Here is a 13,815-nt window from a genome sequence, read left to right as displayed (position 1 = left end):
GCTCTGGTGTCACAGGACCATAGCTTAAGAGACGAGAAAACAATTGTATCAGCATGGATATCCCTGCATCCCGATTCCCCTAAGTAAGAATGTAACGAACACCACCATTCCATACAGACCTTTCCTGCTCTGTTGCTTACAAATTTAGCATCCTTGCCAGGTGATTTCTTTTGAGGTTAACATTTCCTCGGGTGCTTACATTTTTCACTCATTTTAATTGTGCATCTTTGTGAATAGTGTCGGGCCAGCAACATATTGAATACAAACATCTGTTTTTAAATATATTTCAAAGACTGCTTGCATGCTACAGCTAACAAAGTTTTAGGCTGCCGTGGGACACAGCTATTTAACAGCCCAGAGACAGTGCAAATCCATGATGGAACAATGAAGAAAAACAGGAGTCCCTAGAGGTGTATCTTATAACCAGGATTTTGCAGCACTTTGGAAAATACAGGGGGTATTGGCTAGCTTTAGTTTTGACCACTGGCTAAATAATTCTTTTAAAAACTTGTTAAATATTTGCCCTTTTAACTTGTTTGTTTAAGCATCAGAGCAAAATATTTCAAGGCCCTTTGCTGTGGTCCTTGCTTCTAGAATAATAAAAATTAATTTCTGCTATTTCTTTCAACTCCTGGCCAAAATTATACTCTGAATAGTCTTTATCAATGCTAAGTATGCCTTGCCTTGTATTTGTTGCAACAGACACGGCAGCCTTTCTCCGTACTTGCTTATGTATGGCTAGCCAATCCCTAAAAGAGACTCAACACTGTCCAGGATTTAAAAATTAGAATGCTTCTGACAACCACTCCATGACCTCAGATTCCATGATCACATAAATCTGTGTGGACAGGAGCAATCTCAACACTGCTGTCAGTCCAAGCAGTCTTCAGAGAGCTTAATTCCAGCTCACTTTTCATAAATTAATGGATTTCCTCAATGTATTAAATGGTTTAATGTCAAGAAATTACATAATCCAAGTTTACAATGCTTTTAAACATTTCTTCTAAACAAAGCTTTAAAGCAAAATGTACAATCATTAATACATGTAGAAGGTTGGTTGCCTGCACACCTGTAGAGAGAAGTCCCATATACCAGCCCAGCCCACTAGGAGGAACTTTTGCCCTCCAGCTCCAAATGTGTTCATCATTTCCTTTGACTTCATCAGCTGAACACAACTGTGTGCTTTACGACCGGAGAGGCCAAGTGGAGACACAAAGAGAATAACCTGGGCTGAACACATCATCCATCCCCCCTCCTTGCACAATGTAAAACACATTATTTGCATTAGCTTTCTTATCCCTTTGTTTGCAGCAAAACCAGTCCCACGTTTCCAAGGAACACTTCCTCCACTCCCTAGTTTTATGCTGTCACTGGATCTCGATTTTATCAAGTGCATGAAAACGAGTTTATTTTGGTACACTGTTTATTATGCTAGCAATGGCATCTGTATTTCCTCCAAACCAGAAGCTATTTCAGTACTGTCTTTTATTTCAATAGTATTTTCAACATGTCATTTTTTCACATCCATGGTTATGAAGAAGCTCAGTATCATATGTCTTTGAAAACTTTATCACTTACAAAGCACACAAATTCACAGATATGGCACACTGGGATATAAACTAATCCAATAGCCAAGCTGTGGCAAACATGCATTACTCTTCAGTTAATTTTAATTGTATTTCAGTCCCTAAGAAGCGAGGCAATGCCTGTACACTTGTCATCTAGTATCTTAATATTAGATATCTAGTATGCAAATGTTAGGACAGCCAAATTAGATATTCAAAGGGTGTTTCTTGGATAGCATGCAGTCCTTTTACATATGTAAATTTCATGCTGTTTCCATTCATGTGCTGTTCTAGATCATTTCTCTTCAGCCAGCAGTGGCTTTATAGCACTATTGCATGAGTGGAGAAAGTATTTTATTTCTTTACACAGCACCTTAAAAATATAGCAGTAGTTTTACAATTACATTTTATTATTTTGGAATTGCAATTTGTTGATAGATTGCTAGAGCTTTAACAAAAAAAATCAGGTTGTTTTTGCTGTGCTTTGTACTCAGGCAACCAGTCTACCTGTCATTCATTGAGTAATACTCCCAATATAAAAATAAAACAAATATCTATCCCAAGTGATCTGACTGTCTCTAACAACTACACCCACATGGCTAAGAGAGTGGAAACAAACCCTAAAACTCGAACACTCAAACCAGCTCTAATTTACAATTGAGGTTGAAAAAAATCACAGCATTGAAAAATCCGAAGGAAAGTTGCATAGCTAACCCTGTATTTGGGCACTTCACACCTGAACTCAGTCATACCACCTTTTAGAAAACTTCATCCCAATCAGCTGTGAAGATGAATGATTCATATCCAGTGCAAGACATTATAGGAGCCCTGAGCCACTCACAGACATGGAAACTATGCCTTCCAATATTCAGAACACAGGTGTGTGATTTTAAACTCATTCTTCCCAAAGGACAACAACACACACAAGAAAATGGACAGCAAATTCTCAAGTCTGGCATCTTATGCTACTTCAGTCATTCTTGCTGATGCAGCAAAGACAGTGAGAAGAAAGAGAACTGCCTCAGAGTGAAAGCAAAGCAGTTAAATGACCACAGAGAACCACATTTTACTACTTTCACTGTTCTTTATGTTTGATTGTCCACCACTATCTCTCTGACATTTGCTTAACTGATGATGCTCTGATCTATTTGGTAGAGCCACAGCATTTTCTCAAGAGAAGCAAGATTTTTTTCCCCAAACCGGAACTTCTATCCATATTCACATTGAAGAATAATAAAGGAGGAGTGATGTTCTTCATTCTACAATAAGTAAAACTTCTGATAGCTGCAGGAAATCAGGATTCAAAGTAACATGATTTTCAGGGAACTATCTAAGATTCTTGACAGGATGACAATCTGCTTTTTAAGTTTTCTGAAAGACTATCACCAGATTGGTCCAGACTTCATTACAAAAAAATCAAGGTTCTCAAAATACTGCTTATGTGCTCAGGCAATCTACAGAAAGCACCTCTGAGCAGCTTTTCTTTTGCTGCACATGGAAAACTTCACTTCTGTTAGTGTATGCTATGACAATTTTTATTTTAGCAGTACAGAAAACTGCATTTAGGTTACACTCAGTACAATTCAGCAAGAACCCATCCTTCAATTTTGTGTCTTCAATACTCAAAGACAAATGCATCTGTATTTTAATAAGATATGGGATCCTCCCCCTTTTGCATTGAGTCCTGTAAGTGCCTTAACTATATTTCAACTCAAGAAATTTTATATACACCTATACTTCAGGGGAAAAAATATTCAGGAGAGTCATAACTAAGCTTCATTTTTTACCAGAGAATAGCCTTTGTGGAATATGCTAGTACTGGCATTAAAAAGACTGTAACTTACTAGTATTGACAGTATTCCAGATGCTCAAGTAACCTCCCATATCTAAAAACTCCAACTTTTAAAACCATAATGAAAATGCAATATAGATCAATCTGACATAAGGATTAATTATGGGAGCCCAACTAGGAAGTGTTTTGGAATACCACTAGTTTTAAAAGCCATTTACTGTTAAAATGCTACTAAATAATTGCTTTATGTAAATGACACTTTGTATGGAAAGCCAGACTAATCGTAACAGCTTGTTTCTCCTTGCCATTATTCTTAGGTGAATTTATTATAAGTTACTAGAAGACACGCAAAGTGCATGCCAGATGAGAACTCTGTATTTATAGCACACTAAGTCAGTCAGCAAACAGAATCTTCTAAAAATATCCCCAATGGTATGCAGCACACCCACCCTTTGGAGACTGTGCACAGGCTGCGGTGGTCTGATTTTGAGACAGAGCAGACTAGCAAGAAAACACCCAGTTAGGTCAGTTCCTAAAGACAACTGAGAGTGATAGTCAAACCCCACACACCACTTGGTATTCTGTCTGGCAGGCAGTCAGACACCTTGAGCCCTAGGAGATTTTCCTGCGTGCTTCCTGATCTCTCCAGGTCAATACTATTCAATTTCCATGCAGAAAATAGAAGCATGTCCTGAGTGAAAGGGAGAACCAGCCTCATTCTTTCTATGGCTTACCCTCCCATTTTTGCAAGCACCAGGAATTTGAAGCCTACCAAACAACAGAGGTCAAAGACCTCTGGATGCACACTGAGATATCCTCAGGAAAGTCACAATGATAATTTACAAAGGAAAGCTGGTCTTGGGAACATAGGCACTTGTTTAGGGAATATCTATCCAGATAGTAGACAACAAAAACCACTCTCCTAGATGCTTAAGACATGCAGTTCTGGTTTTACTCAGGTAGTTGTGGTTTTATACAAATTGTTTTCTTTTGATTGGAAAGATGCGGTTCTTTAAAGATGCTCCAAAATAGAAACTCAGAGCATTCAAAGATTTCTCACTTTCTTTTCACGGGTTGAACATCTGAAAGAACAACATGCTCCATTAACACAGTAAATGAACGCAATCTGTAGAAATGACCATACACCTCTCCTGAAACTAATTAAGCCATTAATGGGCAGTAGACATGCTGCAGAAAAATCTTGAAAATAATATAAAATTGATTGCATGCAAATAGCAAGGAAAACCTACCCAAAATTTTTCACAAAATTATTCAAAACTTAAAAGTTTTCTGCAAGGCTAAGAGAGCAAATCAAGAACATCTGCATGATGAAGTTTTCCATGAGCAGCTAGCAAGAATAGGGGAGGAGAACTTACCCAAACAGATGCATAGGCAACGTGTTTTAAAGATAGTTTTGAATTTCTAGCAGTGACAAAAGGCTTTCTTTATGAGACAAAGAAATTACTTATGAGGTTGTTGGAGACTAGTCTGCAATTATATGACAGAACATGAGGAGAGACACACTGTCAGAATATCAGGGTTGCATAGGTATTCAAAAGACATCAAATAAGAGGAAGGCCTTTGTTTGAACTGGCACTGCAAAGGTTCAATCAGGTATTATCACTACCTTGATAGCCAAAAGAAATATTTATATATGCCATTACAATTAGGCTGTTTCCTTTTCTTCAGACGGTTAACTATTTACATTTCTCCCACAAATGCAGCGCTGCCATTTTTTATTACTTGGCTTTTCCTTTTGTTTACCAGGCAGGGAGAGGGAAACAAAAAATAAAAGAAGCCCTTCAAAAAAAAGAAGCCTTTCAAAGATCCTCTATCACTCACCTCAGTCTTTACTTCACTGCCCCAAGTTACTCGTCACCACAGACACCAGTCTCTAGCCGAAGGAAACGAAAAATGACTCCCAGGGACTTCATGAGCACCGCCCAAAGTCTCAAACAGTCCTTCTTTTAGCTCACTTTGTCCAAACACTTAACATTTGAGACTAAAAGCACTCTCTTGACTGAGCTGGAGCAGGTGGCTGGTGGTGCTGGACTTTTGCTACTTTTTCTTGTCCCCTCCTCAGGAGGGTTTACACATTTGCTGCCAAACCAGGAACTGTATATTGCTCACTGAATGTATGCAGGAACAGAGAAGCCCAACTAAACACCGGAACAGCAAGACCCTGCAAAGGGACTGGATTTCTCAAACCCATCAGTCAGAACAGACCTTCTGAGGCTCATTATCAATAGACTTATCCTTCGACTGCTCTCTTACCACAATGGATTTTTCAATTTTTCAATTTTGGTGAAGGGGATGCTAAAGTATTTACAAAATCCTCCATATCTTCAAGGACTGCAAAAGTGACTCTTCTCTCTCGCTTTGGAGTCAACTCACTGGTGTAACTGAACACATTTATCCCTTGCCTCCACCAGCCCAGCTCTGTGTTTATGAAGCTACGTGTAAGCATACAGACGTGTCTCTCTCTCAGCTTTCTGACTGGTCTCCATTTTAACCTTCTTCTACAATCAGCAGACTTCAGTGAGCCTCTCATTTTTCCAGAGTGGATAAACATGGATATGATTGCCTTTCACTGGCACAACCAAGTGAACAGAAATAAATCAAAACACCCAAGCAGAGACACCTCCTTTGCTTTCACTGTTCTGCACCTTCTAGGACCTATGAACAGCAACAGCAAAACTATCTGTAAAAGCATATGGAATTGGGTTTTTTTGTGATTGCAACAGCAAATAGCAGTTTTATCAAACTCTAAAAAGGCGGAATTTTAATGGAAAAGGTATAGTTTTTAGTATTCTAAATCTTTCCACTCTTTCCTCATTCTGAATGGTTAGGAAGCAATTTAGAGAAATACATATTGTATCAAAGATTCAGTGGCCTTCCTCAAACATTTAAAAAAAAAATCCATCTGCCAGGAAGAGATGATATGTCAAGTGGTACCAGGGCATACAGGCTGAAAATACAATAATAAGTTTCACTGCTTCTAACATGATTTACACAGGATATCCCAACAGTCCCACTGCAAGGAACACTTCCCAAAGTTTCGTGAGTTTCGTGATTTCTCAAAGCAATAATGCATGTGTCATACTGGAAGAGAAGGGCAAGGAAGTGATCAAAGGACAGTTATACTCCCCTCCAAAAAAGGTGCGAGAAAGATGAAGAGAACCTCAAAAATCTATCCAAATGTACCATATAACTAAACAGATCTGATGAGAAACAAAACAAGATGTGGTCTTCTAGGCAGTTTGAGAGACATTTAAAAAACTCTTTGTAAAAATTCACATCATTCTTCTACAGTTATCTGCTTCCCACAAACCAACTAGGAATTCAGGTTATAACCTCAGGCTTTCATAAACTTTCTCTTATAGAATGAAGAATTCATTCATTACTTCTACCAGCTATTATTACAAACAGATGCTACTATAATATACCTGTAAGGTTCTACCCATACTGTGTTATGTACATTCAGTAGCTGGTGATAAATGCTGCATTGTAAAATACTTCATAAAAGAAGTCTGATCATTATTTGGCTTAAGAAGAATGTAACAAACTTCCTTCTCCTAATAAAGTTGAACAGATGCAACTTAATCTCCAAATCACTACTCCAAATCTTGACATAGGCATGAAGGCTGTTAACAGCTGTCTGATAACACTATATATTTAAAAATCTATTTTAAAAAAAACATATAAAATTGTATATGACCATATACAACACAAACTGAGATTTTGTATAATTCCTGTACAGTCTCTGCTCAATCATCTTGAATGAAGAACTGATGAGGAAATTTTAAAAACTCAGTATGTTTGAGTTTCTGCTATCTTCAGTTGAACTTTTATATATCATTCCTTAAGAGACTTAGTGACAAAACAAAACAAAAAACAGTTTAAAGGCATTATTGTTGTCTTGTAACAACATTCCCAAATTTGAACACCAGAAGGATACTTATACTAGTGTTTCTGCCAGTAATTCTCCCAGTTATGACCACCAAAAAAAAGGAACATAAACATGAAGAGGGCTCTGAGGAGCTGTCAACATTTTAAGCGATGGAAGTAACACATCGGCAGTTACCCAAAGCAAAGACCATTCCAAAAGCCCATTTTTATCTGAACCAATTGCATCACTGACAAAAACAAGCTATACTGTACCTACAGTGGTAGCTTTGCTGCAGTGCTGACAAATATGTAATGGCTAAAAACACAGTGGAAAAACTAACGTGAATCTGGTCCCATGGTCCTCAGGGCCAACTCTTCTACACGTAACAGAAGGTAAGAACATTTACTTTGGGGCTGTAAGAGAGGGGAAGTCCCATTCACTGAGGAACAGAGCAGGGAAACTACTGGTCAAAATTCCTGATAAGTGTTATCACGTTAAAGGAAGCTGGAACTTGGCACTGTGTTGCAAGAAAGCTCTTGAATGTCATGCACAGGTTTGGCCTCTCTGCATCTGGGAGTGCCATAAGATCTTATGGAATTTGGGTCTCACTCTACTTAATGCCCTAAGCCTACTTCAGGCATGCTCACAGCACAAAGTTAAACATGCATAGATTTTTTTTTTTTTGGTGAGACCAAGGCCCTGATTATTGAATTGAACTCCCCCTGAGATGATACAAAGCTACATAGCAGTATTTACTTCACTGTATGTTGTTCATAGAAGTGCCTTAGCCTGAGGTCAGATAGGAACACAAGACCTTCACAGTCAGGAAAGGCTGTCAGTACTACAGTTCCTACTAAAGGAACATAGGCAATAATTGAACATACTTTAACATCATTTTTATATTCTCATTCAAATGGTGTATTAACAAGCTTAGTATAGATTTAAGCATGTTACATCAGAGGGTTAATATTTGTACATTACTTCAGCATGCAAAACAGCTCAGTAAAAGTGACAATAGAGTGTAATTCACTAATGGCAAATTAATTACAGTAATTTAACAAATGCAACGCCCACATGTCACTGACTGACGAAGCCAAGCGGTATGCCTAAAAACATAAATAGCTGGAGATTCGGTTCAACTTACAGAAGTTATTCTTGTTCTTCTTTTTTATTTTAATTTTCACAGAATTGCTATGCTAATTCTCACAATTAATTTTGGCAGTTTTCAGGATAAAAAGAAACAATTCAGCTAATTAGCAAATTACAAAACAAGGGAGGGGACTTCAAACATGCTCAAGCTCCACAAGATAAATGCCAGACACCACACCTAGACAAGCTTGAGCTAGCTACCATCAGGACAAAAACAATGCTTCAAGTTATTTTTCAGAATACTGATGCCATTAATGTACAATCTCCAGTTGGGCTACTTTTTCCAAGCATGTAGTTATTACAAGGAATCAAGAAAACACAAAGCATGCAACTAGAGAAGGATGGCAACACTGAGTGGGATGTGGAGTAACATATCATTAATATCACAAAATATTTAAATTGAAAGAAAGAATAATGCTTGAAGTGAGGCCTCCTTCACAGGTGTTGCAGTATTACGATTAAGCAGTTATTCATCCCACTAAGATACACTGTTCTTATGTGGTCACAAGATAGTGGTGACTCCATTTGCTTCTTCATTAGAAATCTTACTCTATCTTGAAACTTGCCGGTTATACTCCTAACATAAGGCAAATCCTTATTTATTAGTGAGGAGATGAAGACTGTACCCCTCCTGGCACTTCTCCTGCACTGGTAAAAGCAACAAGCTTTGCATCACTCCAAGGACAAAATACAGTGTTGTACAGGAGTCAAAAAATTACTACATGCCATAGAAAAGTAGGATCAAATTCAGAGTTATTCTGAAGACACCTTCCTGCACCTGAATACAACTTCCTAGGTCATTGATCCTCATCACTTCATTTACATTTAATCCACTCCCTCCTGGCACTAAGGCAAGTTGCAGTACAATGTTTAGCAAGGAGGGGGGAAAGAAAGTTTCACCTTCAAGCAACAGTTGGCTACACATCGTAATGATTCCCTTGTGCTTAGCACGAGCTGTACGATACTCCATGATAGCACATCCTTTCATCACTAAAAGAAATACATGCACCTTCTTCCCCTTCAAGCTACTTTTGATGGTGTAATGAGTATGCTTGCAACAAAGCACTCCTGTCGAGCAGCTTGGTACTATGAGAATAGTTATGTTTTCTTCCTTAGAGGAAAACATTATTTTAGTATAATAGGGTTTGACAACTTTCTGTTAATGTTCAACCGCGGGGACGAGGCAGTTTTAGATATAGGAAGTAACAGCTATGCTGTCTTGAGGTCAACACGCCAGAGGCGACAGGCCATGTGACAGAAACCTCATGTACCCTGCGAGGGTCAGGCTGCAGACAGTTCTGCTTTGGTTAAAAACTGGGTGAATTACAGAAAGCAAGAAAGCCAACCTGCTACAAGTAGTAGTCACAAATGGATTAATAAGAATACAGAAACGTAGACACTTGACATTAGCCTCTTCTTTCCCCCCCCAAAAAAAGCTTTGGGGTATTAAGTATGTGTGTGTATATAAATATATATGTATTTAAAATATCAAATGAAGAACACATCCATTAAAAAATAAAACTTGCACATTGTTCGACCTATACGAACAGCCCTTAGAATGAGCAATACTTAAAGGAGTCAGCAGCTTTGAAAGCAGCTGACAACTAACAAGATGATTTTTAACTTCAAGTTAAAAAAACACAGGCAGTAAAATGCTCGTCCTATACAGCCCAATTAATCTCGGTAGTGCAAGAGAGACAAAAAAACTACAACCTGCTCCACGTTTTATGTGCTTCTCAAAGGGCCTCAGCTTCCTGGTTATTTTAGAGTTTAGCCGAGTGTTCCTCCTGCCTCAAGAGCACATGTGCCCATCTTTAAGGCTACAGGGTACCGGTGCTGCAAGCCCGTATTCCAGCGGCACGGACAGCTATCCGGCTCTACTCTTAGAGGGGGCATTAACAAAGAAACTTACTTTAACTTCTGTTTTTCTGTACCGACTTTCTGAACAGAGAACCGAGAACTTAGAAAGAGGAACAAGCATCAGCCACACATTAATCAGTGCCTAAAGAGGGGTTTGGTCCGATTTTAGAATAAACGGCGGAGACACACGATCCAATTAAATTCTAATTATGTAAGTAGTAGGCAAGAGTATTTACACAGGCACTGATTACAGCTATTAGAGTCTAAAGTCGCCGGCCGGAGAGGCTCCGCTTCCTCCTCGCCGCCGGGCTCGTTTCATTTCTAACCTCCCCTTTACAGCTCTCCTTACAGACAATAGGAGACGCCGGCTCGAGAGCCCCGTCTCCAAACCCGGACGCCAGCCTGGAGGAGCCGCAGCTCTCCCCAAGTAATGATTCATTACCCGTCCCACCTCGGAGCCGGGAGCCGGGGAAAGACCCCCCCACACCCCATCCCACCGCCTGCAACCCCGGCCCCGCAGCGCCGGAGAGGCAGCGAAAGCCTCCCGCCCCGCCAGTGCCCCTTACCTCCGAACAGGTGCGGCGAGAGGTGCGCGGGCAGCGAGCCGATCACTAGCCGGGGCCCGCCGGAGGAGCCGCCGCCGCCGCCCCCCCCCGCGGGCCGCTCCCGGCCGCCCTCCTCCGGGGTGCTGCTGACCGAGTCCTGCGAGCCGTAAGGGCCGCTGCTGTGGGGGATGTTGAAGGCGGACTGCGCTGCCCGGGCCCCGGAGGCCGTGGCCCCCCCCAAGGACCTGCTCCGGGGTGCCGACCCCGCGGCACTCCCCGCCGCCGCTCCTCCGGCCGCCGCGGCCGCCGCGCCGCCGGGAGCAGCGTGAGGCGCCGCCGCCAGGTGCGCGTAGCGCCCGCCGCCGCCTGCCGAGCGCCCGCCGGTCCCGTTAGCGCCGCCGCTGCTGCTGCTGCTCGAGGAAGGCAGATCCCCGCCCGAGTACGCCCGGGTGCGGCCATTGGCGGCGGTGGGGCTGCTCTGCTTCGCGCCCATGGTCCCGCCGCCGCCTGGCGCTGCCCGGTGCCCTTCGCCGCCGCCGCCTTTCCCGCGGCGCCCGGGGGTGGTGGCAGTCCGGCTCCGGCGGGGGCGATCCGAGGCGCGGGTCGCGCCGGGGAGGGGGGAGAGGGAGAGCCGGGGAAGGGGGACGGGTCGCTCTGTGGGTCGGTGTGGAGAGGGGAGAGCCGCCCGCCGGGATCCGGCTCAGCTGGCGGCCCCGGAGCGGCCGCTGCTGGCGGGTCTGGGGCGCCACCATGAGCTGCTCGGGACGGTGCTGGCTCCCGCCGCGCGGCCGCTCGGCCCCGCCGCCGCTGCTGCTGCTGTGCCCGCCGCCGCCGCGACCGCCACCGCCATCCTCGTCCGCCGCCGCTGAGCCCTGCGCGGGGCACCGGCGGCAGCAGCGCCGCCAAGGCCGCTCGCTCGCCCGCGGCGCGCCGTGCCCGTGCCAAGGAGGCGGGAGGGGGCGGTCGCCCCGGCGCAGCCGCTCCTCTACCGTGTCGCCATGCTGGGGGCGGCACCAGCGGGCAGGATGGGGAGCGGTTACGGCGGGCGGGGGCCGCCGCCTCGCCTGCCCTCCCCGCGCCCAGCGGGAGACCGGCCCCCGGCGGCGACGGTGCAACGGGCCGGGCCCGCCGGCTCGCCCCGCCTCCCGCGCCGCTCCTCCCGCAAGGTGCGGGGCAGCGCCAGGTGAGGCCCGCGTGTGCTCCGGCCGCGCTCGCCTCGGCAGGGAGGGAGAGTTCCCGCGACGGCTCCGCCGCCGGGACACACGCACGCACACACACGCGAGGGGAACTCGCTGTCCCCTCGCCCGCAGGGGCAGCAACGAAGAGCCAGACTGCCGGCGGCGGAAGGCGAGCGGCCGTGCTTGGGGACGGCCGGCGGCGGCCCCTGCGCCCGCGCTCCCTTCGAGCCCCGGCAGGTGAAGGAGAGGAGCGGCTGCAGCGGCAGGCGGCTCGGCGGGGCGGGCAGGGCCGGGGTGGCGGAGCGGCGGTGCCCTCCTGCCGCGCCGGCGCTCGGTTCTCCGCCACTGCGGCTCCAGCAAACGCCCGGATGCCCGACCTCGGCGCCTGGGGCGGCTCCCAGCTGCCCGCCTGGGCCCCGGCTCGGCGGGGCAGTGGGTGTAAGGGCCGCTTGCCCCCTCGGGAGCTCTCCCGTGTCGGCGACTTCTAACCCGGACGGTTTGTTGCGAGTCTCTCCTCTCCGAGTATGTGGACGTGTGGGGAAGCAGGACAAGGATTACAGTCTCTGACATCTTTGGTTCACAGGTGATACAGGAAAATCCTGTATACCTCAGTCTCTCACTCAAAGTCATGTTTTTTACACGAGGATTAACTAAGATGAAAATTTTATCCCAGTGAATAATACCCATGTGGATAGCAGGCTCAGTTTGCTCATGACAAAACATTTCAGAGACATAAAACTGTTTTGTTCCTTGTTTGATATTGAGTGTCACATACACTGAATTTATATAAACATCATTCCTACAGTCGGTCAACTGAGGAAAACTGCTCTTTTTAATGGATTATTGTCTGCTCTAAAACAGGGTGTGTTACCATGAAGCAGTGCTTCAGAACTCTCCATCATACTGGCTCAGTAGGGATTCCAGCTACATTCCTGTCTATGTCACAATGGCACAGTATCTGAGCTATTTTATAATTAATACAATGAAACTGATCCAAACCTTAATTAAAATACAAAGTATGATGGAGCATTGCATGTACACTTGTGGCATCTTTGATGCTACTCAGATGCGAAAGACCTCCTTTTGCCATCTCTGTTCCAACTGCATGTGATCACGTTCTGGCATCACTGCAGTGCACAGCTGGGTCTGCAAGAGGTACCATCGTTGAGGGTGGCACAGGAGGTTACTAGCCCTAACTTCATTCCAACACCACTTTTCTGGATAGCTGAGACACTCTGTGAGTGCTCTGAACCCCATTTAGAGAATGCTGGTATAAACTGTTTGCCCGCTTCAGCAAGAGGCAATGATTCCACAGCTGTCTCATGAAGAGTCCTTTGTGTGCTGCGTGTTGGGCAGACAGCTGGGGTCGATAATCTGCCGTCCCAAGCTATGTCATCCCCACTTGTGAATTATAAGCTGCAGTCTCTGCTAGCAGTGGTAGATACTCCAAAGTAGATCAATCATGAGCACTTTCTTGTTCAATTCCCTGCAGAAAGAAAATCTGTGTGTCTGGTCTGCCACTGGTTACTTTTTAAATCCTTGTCCAGCCTCAGCCAAATCTCTCAGAGACTTTAGCAGTATAGAAAATAAGTAGTTATGTTGAAGAAAGAGATTGTAATGTTCCCACAGAAAGGAAAGCTACCGTAGGAATTCCTATCCTGCTAGATTCCAGGAATCTGCTTGGGCAAAGGATGTTGCAAACATGACTCATAATTTCTGCTGCTCACAGAATGCCTGTGGCATGTTGAGCCCTATTGGAGCAGGGTTAGAGGGAGCATGCTCAGAGTTTTATGGAGTTTTTAAAATTTCCACTACTGAGTGCTAGTAGAGCTGTTCA

At 44.4% G+C, this 13,815-nt stretch overlaps 1 protein-coding gene across 1 annotated transcript in view; it reads right to left on the bottom strand.

Annotated features, from left to right (window-relative positions):
* The window catches only part of ZNRF2 (zinc and ring finger 2), a 58,942-nt gene extending 47,243 nt beyond the window's left edge, over positions 1-11,699 (bottom strand). Inside the window, exon 1 of the mRNA XM_032107007.1 lies at positions 10,822-11,699. Within this exon, the coding sequence (XP_031962898.1) occupies positions 10,822-11,293 (472 nt within the window). The 5' untranslated portion in view covers positions 11,294-11,699. The remainder of the gene's footprint in view (positions 1-10,821) is intronic.
* Positions 11,700-13,815: the final 2,116 nt, after the last annotated feature.

This window comes from Corvus moneduloides, chromosome 1 (assembly GCF_009650955.1).
Source record: "Corvus moneduloides isolate bCorMon1 chromosome 1, bCorMon1.pri, whole genome shotgun sequence".
In the NCBI taxonomy this organism is placed as follows: Eukaryota; Metazoa; Chordata; class Aves; order Passeriformes; family Corvidae; genus Corvus; species Corvus moneduloides.
Note: the sequence above shows the minus strand (reverse complement) of the source record. Positions and strands in the feature narration are given on the sequence as shown.